Source organism: Mustela putorius, unplaced genomic scaffold (genome assembly GCF_011764305.1).
Source record: "Mustela putorius furo isolate JIRA1106 unplaced genomic scaffold, ASM1176430v1.1 tig00003870_pilon_pilon_pilon, whole genome shotgun sequence".
NCBI classification, from domain to species: Eukaryota; Metazoa; Chordata; class Mammalia; order Carnivora; family Mustelidae; genus Mustela; species Mustela putorius.
In genome coordinates, this window is record NW_025422022.1 from 3,040,772 (window position 1) to 3,060,231 (window position 19,460).

The following is a 19,460-nucleotide window of genomic DNA, read 5'->3' on the forward strand; positions in this document are numbered from 1 at the left end:
TGAATCATGGGTGAATCTTAAAATCATTCTGCTGAGTGAAGGAAGCCATACCCCTCCCTCACAAAAATACATGCTGTATGATTGCATTGTTATAAAATTCTAGGAAATGCAAACTCCTTTTGTAGGGACAGAAAGGAGATCTTCAGTTGCCTAGGGATGGTGGGGTGAGGAGAAGAGGTAGGGGCAACAGGCAGGTTGGTAGGGTTACAAAAGGGCACTAGGAAGCTTTTGGGGTTGATGCTTATGTTCATTATATTGATCGTAGTGACAGTTTCATGGATATATACATGTCAGCGTTTGTCAAATTTTGCACTGTTTTATGTCCAGTGTAACATTTGTTTCAGCATATGTGTGACAAGAGGGGGAGGTATGGTATTACTCACTTGTTACGGACAGCAGGTAAGTAAGAAAATAAAGGCAACTCAAATGTTCTTAGAACAATGAAACAAAAATCTACCTTGTCCTTTGTCATCTGGGGCATAGGAAAGACCCCCATGTTTCATAATTCTGTTCCCATGTGCTCTTTGATTCTTGAAATACCTCCTTTTGATGGGCAGGGAATTATATTTTAGTGGCCAAGAGCGTGAGTTTTGGAGTCTGGCAAACTTGAGTTTGGCCTAGTCACCTGCTAGCTGTGTGCCTTTGGGCAGGACACTTGACCTATCTAATTGTCTTTTTCCTTACCTATGAAGTGGGCTGACAGAGGCATAGTAAGTCCTCAATAAATGGAAGCAAGTCTTGTTATTATTTTTTTCATTTCACATTCTGATTCCCACAAGGTTTAAAATACAGATAGACTTGGGTGAGAAAAGACAGTATTTTCAATTCATAGGAGGTCATGTTACCATGGAGAAATGGAATCAGGAGCATTGCTTAAAGAAGAGGAGAAAGATCATTACACGAAGTGAAGGGAGCGTGGGCAGGAGACCGTAGTTGATTTGTCAGCTGCCTACTTTTCTGTGTTCCTCACGGTGGGCATCTTGCTACCATGTGACCTTCTCATCTGCTTTTTCTGTTGTTAGTGACTTCTGCTCTTTGCAGACTTTAACTTTTTAATTCACTAGTCTTTTTAGTCTTTTTTAACGTTTTTAATTCACTAGTCTTTCCCTTTGTCAATTAATATCATTGTTTATGAGTGCCATGTTCAAGATTGCTTATTGAGAAATTTATTCTAACATCTACTAGTTCACTTGTTTAGAGGTGTGAATATTTGTCATTCCTCTGTAGAAAAAAATTTTGACTTTATAGATGTTTTGCTTACCCTTAGCTGATGTTATTTAATTTTGTATTAGTTCTTATAAACTTTATTTAAAAAATACATATATATACTTATGGAAGTGAAAGTTGATTAGTGTATCCTAAATTGGTCATATTGTTGATAAGTAAGTTTGCAGCATACATAGTAAAACTCCTTTTTCTTTAACTCTGAAAAGATATCATTATCACTTAAAGAACTAGCAAAATCACCTGCTCTCCCATGATCTTGACCTAATTTTTTCCCTCTGCCAGGTGTTTGCAGGGATTTGACAAGTGATTGATTTGGTTTTAGAGGGTCCTGGAGCTGCACAAAGTGTTTTTCATATTGAAAAAGACATGCCCAGTTTTTCACAAGTTTTAAGATTTATTGCCTCCCCCTAACGTTTTGCAAATGAGTTTGTTTGCTATTTATTTTACTCAGTGTCGTAATTGTCGTTAGCCGAAGGGCAAACTTGATCATAAGGAAGGATAGACTGCCTTTTAACACTATCTGTTTTTATTGGCACCTTTGCAGGACTGGACATTAGATGGGTAGACTGCTACTTCCCTTTTACTCATCCTTCCTTTGAGATGGAGATCAACTTCCATGGAGAATGGCTAGAAGTCCTTGGCTGTGGGGTGATGGAGCAGCAACTGGTGAATTCAGGTAGAAAAGAATCCAACGTTTTATTTATAGGCTCTCTTAAAAAAGACTTTCTTCTCCTTTAACTTACTTTGCATACTCATTTTCATATGCATTTACATACCCCTGTGGAGATTGCCTCACCATCTTTCTCTCCTCCTGTTGCCCTCCAGACTTATCCCTGACACTTAACTCTGGAAGAACTTAATTTCTCACATCTAATTTCACAAAGATTTCTTGTTTTTGCAGAGCTTCCTCGTTACCATTTAAATGTTGGGCTTGCACTTCCTAATTTCAAATTTGTTGATATGTTGCTTTGCAATTACCCGTAGACACTCAACGCACATCAGAGGAGTGCAGTTTGTCAACTATTTAAGAACAAGGCCAATGTATAATCCTTTTTTGTTCTTATTTCATTGATAATAGTGCCCCAGATTCAAGATATTTCCGAAACCACAACAGACTACAATATCAAAATACTCAGACCTTTAAAGTTGTGTTGTTTACTGCCCTGGTGTTGGCAGTGCTACCTGTTGGAGGTTAAGTGGGAAAATGAGGCTCTCATTAAATCCTACCCGTATCTGCAGGCACTTCAGAAAGATCTTTACAGCTCTTCTCTGCAGGACCATTGCATAATAAAAATGAGTATTTCTCAACTTAATTTCAGGCTATCTTTTTTTTTTTTAATCACTATCTGAATGTAAATAAAGATTATTTTTTCAGAGTATCAGTCCTCCATGGAAAGTCAGTTGGGATTGGGCATTTGAGCAGGAGCTCACTGCATAAGCAGTAAGGGGAGGGAAGCTTATGTGGACCGAACTGTGTCCCTCCTCACTTCCCAGAGTAGGACATTTGCTCTCTGGCCTTGGAGGGCAGTGGCTCTGATCACAGGGCCTCGTGCAGCTGAATGCAGAAGAACAGGCCTTCTGGATGACTAAGAAATGTGAAGAGACCATGGGTAAGGTCATGGGGTTGGAGATTAAGGATGGACTGAGACAGAAGAGATGAGTGGCCGGGAAGTACAAGATTTGTGAGACCGGAGGCCTGGTTTTCCCTTTTGGCTTATAGGTAACCTCTGCCTGCAGAGGCCTGGACTCAGCTCACAGAGGCCTTTCCATTCTGCCAAAGAAGCCTGGTGGAAGGCGTAGCACAGTGCCAGATGCTTCTTGGATGGTTTTCACTTATTTGAAGGTCTGACCTAGACAAGAGGGATAGAGAGGTCACATTATCAGGGGCTGTGAATAGAAGTTGTGAGGCTTAGACCTGGGTGTCTGTCTTAAGTTTTCTGTCATTTGACCACTGTCAAATGTGTCTTTGGACGAGTGGCTTATTAGCCCCTGTGAGTCTTCGTTTTCTCATAGTTAAATGGGCACAATGATATCTCCCTCAGAGTTTCATTATGAGGATTAATTGAGGTGATACGTGTAACATGCCTATTACCACAGGGTCTGGCACATAGTAAACCTTGACTAAAATTAATTGCTGATGTTGTTTTTAATTTTTTTCCCTCAATGGTTAGAGCCATTTATCAACAGAGAATCCCCTTAAAAAAGGAAATATTTAACCAGAGACTGTTCGCCTATCACAGAACTGATTTCTAACTAACTGGGACTCGCTTACCTCTTTGATCTTAGTCATCTTAGTATCCATGATTCTAGTTTGAGAGATTTTAGAAGGAAAAAGAAAATTAAGAATAGTAAAAGACAACAGGACAATCAGACAGTAGGTGTGTAATACACATCTTAGTAGGAAACACAAAATATTAGAAGCAAACATGTAAGATTTAATCTCTTCCTGAGTAGGACCTAGTTCCGAATACTACTGTGGTGTTTTTGTTTATTTTGTTTCTTAGAAGATTTCGAGGAACCCAGGCTTCCTCCCAGAAGTGTGTGTTGTCAGGGGCCAGAACTGGGCTGGTCCGGGGACGGTACATGTCAGTCGTCCCTGGGAATCGTGCTTCCTTCTGTCTTTTCCAGTATCCTTGATGGGTTTTTATGAGGTTTATTCATGCAGTAATTGGCCGAATACAGTTATCTGAAACAGGTTTCCAAGTCATTACTGCACATTAATGAGACTGCTGTTCTACAAATAGATCAGCTGTGTCAAGTACACTTGAAGGAAATGACAAAGTGAAAGAAAAAAAAAATAAACAAAACCAAACCAGGACATCTGAGATGCAAATATTTTTGAGAGGTTCACACTCCTGGTAGAATGTGCTTTAAGTTGGTGGGAAATTGTACAGATAAAATTGAATTTAAGTATCTTGCGAGAGAGAGAGACAAGAAAAGGAAGAAGAGACGATTTTGTAAAAGAAATTCTGTGTGGGCTTTGCTATTTGAACTTGAAGTTATTGTGACAGAGTTCTGCTCTGTGTTCTCAGACTTGGATATGTTTTGACATCTGGAGTTAAAATATTTTAAACTCTGTGCCTTGCAGTCACTAAACCACAAGCATTATTTGTAAGAACAGCTAATTTTCTGTTTTTCTGAGTTCCTGTGGCTTTGAGAAAGGCAGACTGTGCACACCTCATCCCTCTAATTCCATTTTGCTATTCCTCCCATCTCTGCTCTGACATTTTGTTCCTTCCCAACGAAACCCCCCCCCCCCCCCCCCCCGCCTGGTCAAATAGAACTTCCATGGGCGCCTGGTTGGCTCAGTGGGTTATGCTCTCAGGATCTTGAGTTCAAGCCCTGTGCTGGGCATGGAGCCTACTTTAAAAGAAAAAAAAAAATGACCTTCCAAGAAACACCAAAATGGATGTTTTTTGATCTCCTTCTTTAGAGGTCTCATAGAGGTGCAGGTAAATGTGGAAGGAACTGGAAACCAGAGAAGTCCCGATGGGACGGTGATCTAGCTGCCACACCTGAGCCCTTCCTGTAGGCCAACACCTCACTGAAGGCTTAGAACAAGGCTCTGACGTAGATGCTGGCATTATCTATCCCCCTTTACAGAGCCTGAGAAATGTGCCGTGCTGTGCTACCCAGATGGTAAACTGTGTGATTTTTGAAGTGGCTAGAAATCCATTCCAAGCAAACGATTGTGTCCAACATAGAATGAAGAAATGAAACCAAATGAAACAAATGACAGCAAACCGAGCTCTCCTTGTTCTGTTTTATTCGTGACACCTATAGAAGGGCCTGGCCATCATGTATGTTATCTCCTGTGATAGAAGGCATTTAATTGAAAGAGTGAAATGAGATCGCTAATATGAACAGTCAGCCAAAACACTTTATTACACATTTAAATTGACTATGGCATTGATGTAGTTTTTTGTATTTTGTTTTTCCTGGAATAAGATAAAGCTCTTCCACATGGCTTATAGAATTGTACTTTATTTCTTCTTCTTTAATTTATGGTGTCTTCACCCTTACCTTCACACTTCTTAGATTTAGTAATTGTGATATGGGTGGTGACTCTTGCCATGATGATTTGATTCGTTTTTCCTTGAGGAGATGTTTTGAGGGCAGCACTGAGTCACGTCCCCGAACACTACACCCTTATTTCCCGTTGGGCTGACTCAGGCTGCTAATGCCTTTTCAGGTAATATATGGAGCACAGACGTCTAAAAACATCGCCAGGGGTGACTGTAGGCTGTGATCGTGCCAGAAAGGAATTTACCATTTATTCGGCCCTGTGAAACGTAGAAGATTGCGCATAGGCCAGGGGATAGAAAAAGCCCTGTGGTGGGAAATAACTTTTAAAAACCGGAATCTCTTTCCTTACTCTTTGTTCAAATTTAAAAGCGAGCTCTTTGGGGGAAAACTTTGTAAATATGTACATGAACAGTTTCCAGTTTTAACAGTCGCCCTTTGTTGCTGTTCATTTGCCGGTCACATTTTTCTTGAACTCCTCTAAGGCTGTAGAAAAGCAAAATAAGCGTTGTCTCTCCTTTGGGAATAGCACAGCATGCAAAGACATACAGATAAGTGATTACAATACCATGTGGTAAGTATTTGTATCAGAAGTACAGCGGGCAGCCTGGCGAGAATGGAGGGGTTGGAGAAGATTTTGCCCACGCCTTGTTATGGTTACTACATTCAAGATGGAATGCTGGAAATATGGGTATTTGAAATGCATGTCCCGAATAAGTTAGGCACCTGTATGCAAGGAGTTGTGTACTTGATGTACTTTGCTTGGATGTCCGGGTGGCATATCTAATGCTTCTTTTCCTACAAGAGTGAAAGTCTACTTCCGGTCTCTTACACTCATGGGTAGCCAATCTGCAGCCTCTACACACACCCGTGACATTCAGTGTAGTAATCTAAGCTGGTGAGCTTTTATTTTTTATTTATTGTATTTATTTATTTAAGCTGGTGAGCTTTTAGATGGCATCAGCCAAGATGTCTGTCTATACTAGGCATATTATTATATACAAGCAGACTTGCCATTCATCTGCTCATCATCTTTTGTATGTAAGACACTGTGATAGCCAAAGAGGAAGGCATGAAAACCGTAAGATGTGACATCTACATGTAAAATGTTGAGTGTAGTAGAGAAGATGAGACTATATAATTAGAGCATGGTAACGTAAGTGCCATTCATGAGATGGAGGTCTGGTTGTAAAGCGGGAATTCTGTCCATCAGTGACATCAGTGGAGGTATCAGAGAGGACGTGGTATTTGAACTGGGCCTTAAACAGTGGTTCTCACGATGTGCCTGGTAATGACCTGGAGGGTCTACTTAAAATGTCTGTTTGCATCAGGTTCTGTAGGTCTGGAATGATAACTGAGATGTGCATTTCAAACAAATACCCTAGCTAATTCTTGTGAATGATCAGACCTTGCTTTCAAAAACCCTGTCTTTAAGTTGAGTATTTTCCCCAATTTTGGGGGTTACAATTGAAGTATAATGAACTACTATGTTTAAACTATACAGTTTGATCCATTTTTTGCATATGTATACACTCATGGAACCCTCACCGCTATCAGGATAATAAACATTTTCATCACCAACCAGAGTTGCCTTGTGCCTTTTTGGTGATCTATCCTTCCTTCTACCCTGTTGCTGGGCAACCACTGATCTACCTCTGTCATTATAGATTAGTTTGTATATTTCAGAGTTTTATATAAGTGAAGTCATACTGTATAGTATTCTTTATATTTTGTTCCTTTCTCTGAGCATAATGATTCTGAGGTTAATCCATGTAGTTGTGTGTGTTGACGGACGCTGTACGCCTCATTCATTCCTTTTTGTTGTGTTGATTGACTGTATGGATATGCTCCAATTTGATTATCCTTTCATTTGTTGATGGACATTAAGTTGTTCCCACTTTTGGCTCTTACAAATAAAGCTGCTATGAATATTTATATAAAAGTCTTGGTGTGCCTATATTTTTCCATTTCCTTTGAGAAGAAACTTAGGAACAGAATGTTGTATAAATGTCAAATAGATCAATGTAATTGAATAGTGTTCAGCTCTTTTATGTTTACTGATATTTTTTGTTTTATTTTATTTTATTTTTTGGTCTTCATGGTCTATCAATTTCCCAGAAAAGAATGTTAACATTTTCTACTATGATTATGGACTTGTCCGTTTGCTCTTTTATTCTATCAATTTTTCTTCATGTGTTTCAAAGCTGTATGATTAGATGTATATGCTTTTATAACTCTTATGCCTTCTGCATGAATTTCCCCTTTTATCATTATGAAATATCATCTTTATCTTTGGTACTTCTTTTTTTTTCTGGAAGTCTGTTTTATTTATGTTCAAAATACGCATTCTAGCCTCACCTCTGTTGTCAGTTGTCTTCATGTTGTTATAGTACATGTATTATGTCTGCCTACGTTGAACACCTCCCCAGTCAGTGTTAAGACTTTTTGCTTTAAAAGTCGTATGCATTTTATTTTTATTTTTTAAGATTTTATTTATTTATTTGTCAGAGAGAGAGAGAGAGAGAGCAAGAGTGAGCACAGGCAGCATGGCAGGCAGAGTCAGAGGGAGAAGCAGGCACCCTGCGGAGCAAGGAGCCCGATGTGGGACTCGATCCCAGGACGCTGGGATCATGACCTGAGCTGAAGGCAGCTGCTTAACCAACTGAGCCACCCAGGCGTCCCAAAGTCGTATGCATTTTAAAAGCACAAGAGACTATAGCTCTCTGTTCTATTTACCTATAGCTGTTTGCAATTTCTCTTACTCTTCCTTCATTCCTGAGGATGCATGTTTCCTTTTGGTATTTTTCCCATTGGTATAGAAAACTTCTCTTCGCATGTCTTATAGAACATGTGTGTTGGTAATGAATTTCTTAGTGCTCCTTTATCTGAGAAGGTCTTTATTTATCCTTTTATTGAAAACAGAATTCTGGATTGACAGACCTCTTCCTCAACAGTGGAAAGATGTTGTTCCATCATCTTCTGCCTCTGCTGCTTCTGTAGAGAAACACAGAATCTTTTCAGTCAGTGTTCACCTGTATATAATGTATTGTCTTTTTTTTCTTTTTTTTTTTTATAAAGATTTTATTTATTTATTTGTCAGAGAGAGAGCGAGCGAGAGCGAGCACAGGCAGACAGAGTAGAAGGCAGAGTCAGAGGGAGAAGCAGGCTCCCTGCGGAGCAAGGAGCCCAATGTGGGACTCGATCCCAGGACGCTGGGATCATGACCTGAGCCGAAGGCAGCTACTTAACCAACTGAGCCACCCAGGCGTCCCTGTATTGTCTTTCTTTAACTACTTTCAGGATTTTTTTTCTTGATCTTTGGTTTTCAGCAGCTTAATTTTGATGCATCTAGGTGTGGTTTCCTTGGCTTTTATGTGTTTTCAGTTTCATTGAGCCTGAATCTATGCATTTATGTTTTTCACCTGTTTTGGGAAGTTTCTGGTCATTATTTCTTCAGATCACTTTTCTGTCTCAATGTCTTCTTCCTCCCCTTCTAGAACTCAAATTATACCTATGTTAGATCTTTTGATTTTGTCCCAGAAGATCCCAAGACTCTGCTCACTTTTTTCTATCTTTTGCAGTTTTTCACTAGATAATTTCTGTTGATCCACGGTCATGGTCCTGTATCACTTCCACCCGGCTGCCTTGGTCATCAAAATATATTTTTAAATTTCAGATTACTATTATTAGTATTTAGTTTTAAAATTTTTGTTTTTTAACTTTATTGGTTCCTATTTCTCTGCTGATTTTCTTATATTTTCATTCCTATCAGTTGTGTTTTTCTTTACCTCATGGAACATACTTACAATAATTACTTTAAAATATCTGTTTGATAGGGCGCATGGGTGGCTCAGTGGGTTAAAGCCTCTGCCTTCGGCTCAGGTCATGATCCCAAGGTCCTGGGATCGATCCCCACATCAGGCCCTCTGCCCAGCAGGGAGCCTGCTTCCTCCTCTCTCTCTCTGCCTGTCTCTGCCTACTTGTGATCTGTCTGTCAAAATAAATAAATAAAATCTTTAAAAAAATATATCTGTCTGATAGTTTCAGCATCTGGGTCACATCAAGAATGAATTCTCTTTAGAATTGATCACATTTTCTTGGCTCTTCGTCAGATAACTCTGTTATGCTGGACCTTGTAAATGGTCAGTTGTGTGTACTCTGTCCTTTTTTAATCCTGTGATAACTATTGATATTTTGTTCTAGTAGAAGGTCACCAGGTGAGGTTTAGGCCTTAGTTCTGACTTGCTTCCTATGGGCAGTGATTTGGGTCTCAGTGTAAGTCTTAGTTCTGCTGATTTGTGTCCTTCCTGCGCATGTGTGCTTCGGGGGTTGGTCTGCAGCTTGTGTGAATGGTTCATATCTTAGGTCAGTTTTCTTAGCCTTTGCTATGCTGGCTGTGGTCTGTGCTGTGCCTGTGTAGCTCAGGGGTAAGGCTGATACTTGTGTAGGTAGAATTAGGGCATCCGCTTCTGGGCTCTCTCCACTCCAGCTTACAGAAGCCTTTCCCTGCATACAGGGCAGGTTGCTCTTTGAGTGTCAGCTGCCTGTGATATTGTGCAGCTCTCAGCTGGGGCCCACCTTTGGGGCAAAAACATGGGAGAAACGAACAAACATGAAATTTGTCCTATGTAGGTTGTTTTTCCAAGTTTTCACTTTAAATCAAAATTTATTTACTTTTCATAGTGCTCTTTTAGTTTTGTGTGTGTGTGTGTGTGTGTGTGTGTGTGTGTGTGTGTGTGTACTTGTCCAGGAATTTAAGTTGTAGTGAGAGTGAGTCATAGAGGGCTCATACCCCCACAGTGGGACCAAACTCTAGGTTGGACTGTGAAGACACCCCAGGTACAAGGGTGATTGCATGACAGAACCATGTGGTGCTGGACAACTGTGGCTGGGTTGGTTCCACTAATATATTTAATCTTTCGACTTTATTTTTTTTAAAAGATTTTATTTATATATTTGAGAGAGTGCTAGTGCGGGCCTGTGAGAGTGTATGCATATGTGTGTGTGCATCAGCATGGGGAGGGGCAGAGGGAGAGGGAAAGGGAAGGAATCCCAGGCTGGCTCTGCCCTGAGCATGAAGCCCCATGTGGGGCTCGATCTCACGACCCTGAGATGATGACCTGAACTGAAACGAAGAGTCCATCACTTAACTGACTGAGCCATGCAGATGCCCCTAATCCTTCAACTTTATTCATCAAAATTAAGCATAGCGAATTTTTAAAGTAAAACTACACTGAGATCATCTAAGGTCTGGCAAACCCTGCCCCTGCCCTTTCTCCCTCTCTCCCTCCCTGTTCTTTCTCGGTCCCTCCCTTCCTTTCCTTCATCCCCTACCTTGTTTCCCTTCTTTTAAGTCAGCTTTGGCCCTGTTCGTGCCCTTTTGGAAAAGCAAACAAATCCATATTAGCCCCATTTGCGTGTGTTGCCTTGTAGTTCCTCCTAGTGACATATTTTCAAGCTGTCAGAATAGAGATGTCTGTACAAATATTTACTTAGCCTTTGTCCTTTTCCCTTTTCAAGATGTATAAGATGGTGAGATCATTTTTCCTGACATAAAAGCAGTCTGTAATCATTGAAAAAATTAAGAAAATCAAATATAAAAAAGAAAATGAAAGCGATGGGGGTGGGGTTATGGACATTGGGGAGGGTATGTGCTTTGGTGAGTGCTGTGAAGTGTGTAAACCTGGTGATTCACAGACCTTTACCCCTGGGGATAAAAATATATGTTTATAAAAAATAAAAAATTAAAAAAAAAAAGAAAATGAAAGCGATTCCGTTGTTACCCAGGCAAAACTTCAAAAATATGCATATACATAATTATTAACTATACCCATATGTATACATCATATGTATTTTAGAAAAATAAAACCATCTTTTGAATTTTTTTTGTATTGTGCTTTTTCACAAGTTTAACATGAGTGTTTTTTCATATTGCCAGATATCTACCTACATCATCATTGTGAATGGTTGCATGGCTATTGTGAATAAGTCTCTTGGGCATTTATGTATTGATAGATTGTTGACCATAAACTGTCTTTATATGCATGTCCTTGCATATTGCCCTAGTGTTTCTCTGGGATAAGTCTGTAGAGCAGGAATTACTGTTTTTTTTTCCCCTCTGAGGTTCATGATGTGTATTGCCAGATACACACTGGACAAAAAGCACCTGCATTATTTGAGAGTACCTCTGTTCCCACACCCCTAACACCACTGTACACTACCAGTATCTTTACTTTTTGCACATAAGAGGGGAAAATGTTGTGCTGGTGTTGTTTAAATTTCCTTTTCTCTGGTTACGAGAGTGGTAGAGTGTGTTCCAGAAGTTATGGGCTTAGTCTGTTTTCTAACAGCACTTGAAAGGATGCTAGGGCATATACTGCATCCTTTTTATTCTCCTACCTCAAACTATACCTTTATTCACATCATTGTGTTCCTAACACAGACCCTTTCTATTTTGCTGAGAACACCTAAGCCACCTTAAGCAAACTCTCAGTTTCTCCTCTTTGCCAGAGTAGGGCAGCATTGGCTCTGGGTTCAGTGCTCACAGTCCCTTACAATCTGAGGGGTTTAAAGTGGCGGGGGGGTGGGAGGTTGGGGTACCAGGTGGTGGGTATTACAGAGGGCACGGATTGCATGGAGCACTGGGTGTGGTGAAAAAATAATGAATACTGTTATGCTGAAAATAAATAAATTAATTTAAAAATAAAAAATAAAAAAAGAATCCCACTCCATCACTTGTCCTGTTTTCCTGCTCCATCTTTTCTCTTCTAGTCATTCATTTTTATAAAACGTGTTTGTTTAAATAATTTATGGAGATGAAATTCACATGGCACCAGATTAATATTTTAAAGTGAACAATTCAGTGACATTTAGTACATATACAGTGTTGTCCAGTCACTAGCTCTGACTCATTCTCTGGGATTTCCATTACTCCTCTCCTCTTACCTGCTAAGCAGTTTTTCTCCCCTTCCCTCCTCCAAGCCCCTGACAACCATGATCATTGTTCTGTGTCTGGACTTATTTATTATGATTCCATATAAATGGAGTCCTACAATATGTGACCTTCTGTGTCTGACTTCTTTTACTTAGCACAGTGTCTTGGAGATACCTCCGCAGTGTACCAGATATCAGTACAGCAGTCCTTTTAATGGGTGAATATTTCCATTGGATCCATCAACCATCATTTTTTTATGCATTCATCTGTTGATGGGCATTTGGGCTCTTTCCCTATTTTGGCTATTGTGTATAATGCTGCTGTGAACACGCATATACATGTATTTGAGTCATTGTTTTTAGCTTATTTGGCTATGTAACTAGGAGTGGAATTGCTGGGTCATATGATAATTCTACATTTAACTTGTTGAGGAAGTACCAAATTGTTTCCCACTGTGGTCCCACTAGCAATATATGAAGATTGTGTTTTTCTACTTCCTTGCCATTGCTTGTAATTTTCTGTTTGCGTGGTGGTGTTTTGTTTTATAGCCATCATAGTAGGAAGAAGAAGTACCTCATTGTGATCTTGATTTTTATTCTCCTAATGACCAATAATGTTAAACATCTTTTCATATACTGTTTGTGTATCTTCTTTAGAAAACTGTCTATGTAAGTTCTTTGCTCACTTTAAAGATTGGATTGTTTGTCTTTTTGTGCTGAGTTGTGAGAGGTCTTTATATATTCTGGATACTAATTTTTTCAAATGTGTAATTTGTAAAGATTTTCTCCAATTCTGTAGGTTGTCTTTTTGTTTCTTGATAATATCCTTTGAAGCTCAAAATTTTTAGAGTTTAATGAAGTCAGATTTATCTGTTCTTTTTCTTTTGCATCTGCTTTTGGTATCATAACTAAGACTCTATTGTCAAATCTAAGGTCAAGAAGATTTACCCTTATGTTTTCTTCTAAGAGTTTCATGGTTTGGGCTCTTCTATTTAGGCCATTGATCCATTTTGTGTTAATTTTTGTATGCAATGTGAGGTAGAGGTCCAACTTTATTCTTTTGCGTGTGGACATCCAGTTGGTCCAGCACCATTTGTTGCAGAAACTATTCCTTCCCTGTGGAAAGCTCTTAGAAGCTCTTAGAAGCTCTGTCAAAAATCATTTGAGGGGTGCCTGGGTGGCTCAGTTGCTGAGCCTCTGCCTTTGGCTCAGGTCATGGTCCTAGGGTCCTGGGATCGAACCCCGCATCAGGCTGCCTCCTCAGCGAGAAACCTGCTTCCATCTCTCCCACTGCCCAGCTTGTATTCCATCTCTCACTGACTCTCTGTCAAATAAATAAAATTAAAAAAAAAATCATTTGACCATCGATGTGTTGGTTTATTTCTGAAATCTCATTTCCATTCTGTTGTTCTATGTTTCTGTCCTCATCCCAGTACCATAGTGTTTTGAGTCCTGTAGCTTTGTGGTAAGTTTTAGAATTGGAAAGTGTAAGTCTTCCAACTTAGTTCTTCCTCTATTCATTCTTTACTCTTTACTGTGAACATTCTGCAGTCTATTTTTTTTTTAATGTTATGTTTTTCTTAAGATTTTTTCATTGACATATTCTATCCTTATACTTTGTCTGCTCATTTCTTTGTTTATATCTCTCTGCCTGTATTCCAATCCTTTATTTTATCTTTCAGTCCACTATCTATTGCCTCGCTTTAGAGATAGAGGACATTATGCAGTTGAAATCCCCCTCCATGTATCCCTCTTAGTATCCCTCCTTCCCTCCCTCTTGTGAGCAATCACTGTTTTGAATTTCATGTTATTACCTTGATTTTCATTATAGATTTATTATGTACATTGTAAAAAACAGGTCAACTTTCACTGGTTTTTATCATTTACAAATGGAATAATGCCATCCTCCTATGATTTTACTTTTCCATGTAGCATTGTGATGTTCATCTGTGTTGCCATATGTAGTTTTAGTTCAGTCATTTTTTTCGTTACTTAAATTCTGTTGGATGAACATGCTATAGTTTATTCATCTATTTAATGGATATTCAATTATTTCTTTTTTTTTTTTTTTTTTACTATCACAGATGCTATGGCTGAACATTCTTGTACATCCTATGTGTTTAGATATAAGAGTTTCTCTAAGTATTTTATTTAGCAGTGGATTTACTAAGTTAGTACTTATGAACATCTTTAGCTTTATTGGACATTACAAGATCGTTTCTCAGAGCAGTTGGGCCAATTTATATTGCCTTGGGACTTTGTGTGAAAGTTTTTGTTGCTGTCTGTCCTCTTCAACACTTGACCTCATTCATGTTATTTTATTGGCCTGGTGGGTTCAGAATAGTATCTCATTATCATTTATGTGATTACTCTAAGGTTGAACACATTTTTATGTATTTTTTTGACACTTAAAGTTTTCCTTTCATTTCAGGATGGGGCTCATTTTTCTGTTTGTCGGTTTTTTTTTTTTTTTAATTGGTAGGAATTCTTTATTTTGAATGCTAATCATTTGTTATTTTAATGTATTAACAATTATATTCTCTAGGTGGTTTTTCTTTCTTTTTTATTTTTAAGTTGCTCCTTCATAAGTATATGTATTTCTTACCTGAATAACTTTAGGTTTCTTTATATAACATGATTCTCCAAAAAAGTCACTTCATCAGGGAATGTGAGTGGTTGTAAGTTGACAGGTTCCGTAAAGATAACCCTTCTGCTTGTCATGCTTGATTCTGGTGGTTTAAGTCTCTGATGTTCTTGCAATATCATCCGTATTTTCAGCATGAGGATTCTAAATATTTAATAACTTCCAAAGATCTGCCTTCTCTCTCCTAATGTTCTGTCAGATTTGGTCCCACCCCCTGTGACAGTTCCTCTGGCTGGGAAGGTATGCTCTAGGATGCACTCGTTTGACTAGGGAATGTAGCTTGGAGCTTGCCTGGGGACTCCAGTAACACTCTTTGTACAGAATTTGACTTGTTTCCTGGTATATTTTTTAGTTCTCTCTAGCCCTGCTTAGAATCCATGTCACCCCCTTAAACAGTTATGTTATTGTAATGAAAATAAAGGTTTTGGTAATTTGACTGAAGTTGTGGCATGTGTACATTTCTGATGTTCTTGCAGCTGTGGTAACATGTACTCCATTCTATTTGTGGCCTTATTTCCTTTTCTTTCTCTCTCTCTCTTTTTTTTATTGTTTAGAGAGGGAAGGAGAGAGAAAATCCTAAGCAGGCTTTACACTCAGCATGGAGCCTGACGTGGGGCTGGATCCCCCACTACCCTAAGATGATGACTTGAGCCAAAATCAAGAGATGCCTAACCGACTGAGCCACCCAGGCACCCCATTTTGTTGTTTTTGTTTTTGTTTGGGGGGCATAATTTCTATATGTAGGAGACTTCTGGATAGCTGAGAATCTGCCTTATGCAGTATTTTCAGTGTGTAAGGGCCTCTGTATTTGGCAGATATAAAGCACCTGTCATTTAATTTACCCAGCCCTTCTCCCATCAATGTGAACTTAATTTTTCCATTTTCAGCTATTTTTCTTTTTTCTGTTGTCTCTCCCATTCCTGAAACAGTAACCCCCATAGCACAATTCAACCATTAGATTTTAATGCTGATGCAATAGTTTAGAGTTTCCAAATAAGGGGGTTAGGTTAAAAAGGAATGGAAATTTGGCAAGTTTAGTTTGTTGCAAATGGTCATTTCTTTCATTAGACTTCATTATTGCTCCCAGTTTGTCTCCCCTGCCTATATCCATACATTGCCCCCATGACTTTGATGCCACTTCTAACTGTGGGAGGAATAGATTTTTTCAGCCCCGTTGATTTTTTTGGCTTGGCCATGTGACTGTGTTGGCCAAAGGGATATTAGCAGATGTGATATGAAAAGAGGCTTGAAATGTACTCGATAGTTGGTTTTGCCTTTTTGGCTTCCCCCTTTTCTGATGAGATGAATGTGCATAGCCTACTGGCTCTAGAACAGGAAGAAGCACATGGAATGGACCTAAGTCAACCTGGAGCTGAAGCCCAGCCTGATCTAGACTCCCTGAGCCCCAGTCAAGCCCCACACGCACAGAGATATGGTTATGGTTGTACACCACTGAGACTGTATAGTGGTTTGTTCATCTGCAGTAGCTGACTCATAAAATGTATATTGTGGCTGTCCTGTGTATTTTTTTCTCAGTTTATGCAGGACTCATAGGTACTTAAGATTCCTCCAATACATTTCACTGGATTGACTTACTTCTTTCAAGTGTTTCTTACCACCTCCCTTTTTAACATAGTGAGAAAGATGTTCAAAAGGCTTGAGTCTTTCTACCCATCCCCTTGCCCCCGAAATTATTTCCTAGTATTTTAGTGTGTGTTGTGGTGGTTTCCTAAACCAGATGGAGATTGGGAGTGGGATTTATCTGGAAAGTTCTCCCCATGGGGTTTTTAAAAAATGCTACTGACGTGTGGAGGATTGTGTGTGTGCATGTTTGTGTGTGTATGTGCTTGTGCACACCTGTGTATATGTACACATTCTCATTTTAACCTTTTTACAGTTTTAGTGTTAGGTATCTGGCTTGAGTCAGTCTCAGGTAGAAAAGTCTGAAAAAAAAATCACTAGAATGTAAGCTTCATGATAGCGGGGCATTTGGCTTTTTTTTTTTTTTTTTTAACCACCATTGTATTCCCAGTTCCTAGAACAATGCCTAGTACATGGTAGGCACTCACCATACATATTATAAAATTAACAATGGGTATTGAGTGGGTGGACCCCTCCTTTTTCATCCTGATGTTACCTGTTCTTTCCCTAGGCTTACTGAAACAATAAAGTGTGGAAACTATTTTCCCAGCCCGGCTCCTGGCCTTTGTGCTCTCAGCTGCTCAGTCTAGTCTCTAGATTAAAAGAAAGATACAGTGGGAAGTGCAGGGCTTCAGAGAAAAGATCTGCCTACGCAAGTACTGGCCAATTGTTACTCTGGACATTTTGGGCAGGTCCTGAGAGTCTCAGTTTCTTTATCTAGAAGCTGATGAAGAAACAGATGATATAAACTCCTTAGATTTCCTTTTAGCTCTCAGATCCTATGATTTGGCCTCTTAAACAAGCCAGAGATTTTTAATATTAATAGAACCCACAGGGATTGTGCTTTGTTTTATAGCACCACATGGAAAATTGCATAACAGCAGGACTTTGGTGTATATGGTTGATTAATCAAGTTTCTTCCCCACACCCCCTTAAAGGAACTCTTAGAGTTTAAAAAAAAAAAGAATGTTCATATAATTGAATTTTATTTAAACTATTTATGAAACTCTTGCTTCATGGGATCACTGCAGCTTTCCAGGCAGGTAGCGATGTGCTCCTCAATGGCTCAATTTTATTTTCTCTCTTGCAAAAAGGCAATTTAGAAGTTTAGGAATTATTTATGGTACTGTGGGGATAAACACAATCTGCTAAGTTATTTTTCTTGTATCTTTTTTTTTTTTTTTTTTTTAAGGTTCATTTCTGTAGTTTAGGTTGGAAGCAGTGTCTTCATAAAATAGCCTAGGAATGTCCACGGATAAAATGAAATAATGTCATTAGGCAAAATTTATGCCAGATTTTCAAATTGTTTTTTTAAAATTGACATAATTCAGGGTTTTGTCAAATGTAACATTTCTCAAAGTGTATGACATGGAACACTGGTATTCTCAGGTGTTTCACATAAGAAAAAATTTGATATTCAACTAAGTGTGGAAATTAACGAGTTGACAAAGTCCTGTAGCTCTCTTTAGCAGAGAGCATCTCTGAGCTAGGAAGAACTAGCTTCATGCAAGAGTAGAGCAGGCAACATTTTCAAACTTAATTGATCACAGAATCTCTTTATGAAATGAACCCTATTGTGGAGTGTGTTCCAAGAAGGACACTTAAAGAAATGCTTGTCCCTTGGTTGCCTGGGGTTGTCAGCAAACTGGAAGGCTCCTAAAAGTGTGTTGGGGGAAGTAATGACAAAGTATAGTAAGATATTCTTTTAAAAATTTTACCTTGAGGAGTGTCTTCACTTGAAGGAAAGCAGCTGATGTTAACATACATAATTTAGAACATTCATTTGGCATTTTACCCTGTTTGTCTGTGGAGCCCTGGGAATTGAGAGGTTTGGGGCTTTGAAGGCATTAGGAAAGAAAAGCTCTGGAAATCCATTATTTGATACTTCCACTTATTAGAATCAGCCTTCCTTCTCTCTGTCCATTCCTTTAACAAATATTTATTAAGTATCTGAGTGGCAGGCACCATGGTAGGTGCTGCAGACAGAGAGATCATTTCTGCCTTAGAGGGATTTGCAGTCCTCTGGGAGGGACTGAGGTCATCCACTCTGTCCGTGGTGCTGTGGTAACAATTGAAGGAAGAAACCATTTCTTGAGAGAAAGGTGAGCAGGTTAGATGATCCTGGAAGATTGAGGAGATATTTTCCAAACAGAAAGAGTGGCTTGTGCAGAGACGTGCAGGATGGGAGGCAGCACTGTGTGTTCTGGGGAGACTGGTTAGTATGGAGTACTGGTAAAACCGAAGGCATGGGAACTGAGTAGAGGAGGCAGAAAACCTCCTTGGTCATGGTCAGCTCTTGTAGGGTTTGGAGGGAATATTAAAGACCTTACATCTCATCCTTCTGCTAGTAGCAAGTGACTGAGAGATTTTTAGGTAGGAGAAAGATGTGATCAGATTTGTGTTTTAGAAATTGGCATTACTGTGGAGAGTGTGGGTTGAAGAAATGCAAGTTCAAACTCAAGGGTTCCAGGTGAATAGTTCATACTCTAGATGATGAGAGCAGTGATGAGAGCTGCTGAAGCAGTGGTAGGAGGGAGAGAAGAGGACCAGATTGGAGTGAATTTAGGAATTATCGCTAGGCTTTGTATGCCTGGAGGTTACATTCTTAGAGTGATGAAGAGGTTATGGACTTAGGGACCAGGTAGTTCTGGTTGCACCTTTTCTAGGCATAAGTGATACACAGAATCCTTGGGCATGTTTTGCCACTGTATGCCCTCTAGAGAATAATAAGTGAATTCCATGGCCCCTACCCCCTACCTTCTATATGATCAGTTAGCTGAGCCATAAGTAAGTAGCTTTCTCATCACGGAGGCATTTTTTAAGGAGAGGAGGCAATCAGAGCCAGCTCTCCTCTAAAGTTAAACAAGCAACATTTTCTTCCTGTTTTGAAGAGAGCTTTTCTGAATTGAGTAGGCTGAGTCCAAGTGTATTTCCATCCTGGAGCGTAACTGGTTGGTGAGTAGTCTATACTGGTTGGCTGGCACAGAGACTC

At 39.3% G+C, this 19,460-nt stretch overlaps 1 protein-coding gene across 11 annotated transcripts in view; it reads left to right on the forward strand.

Moving 5' to 3' along the window:
* FARS2 (phenylalanyl-tRNA synthetase 2, mitochondrial) overlaps positions 1 to 19,460 on the forward strand; it is a 529,842-nt gene that overhangs the window by 194,668 nt on the left and 315,714 nt on the right. For all 11 annotated transcript variants that reach the window (XM_045066960.1, XM_045066961.1, XM_013056788.2 and 8 more), the window contains one exon: positions 1,772 to 1,903. In XM_045066960.1, coding sequence (XP_044922895.1) covers positions 1,772 to 1,903 — 132 coding nt within the window. The remainder of the gene's footprint in view (positions 1 to 1,771; positions 1,904 to 19,460) is intronic.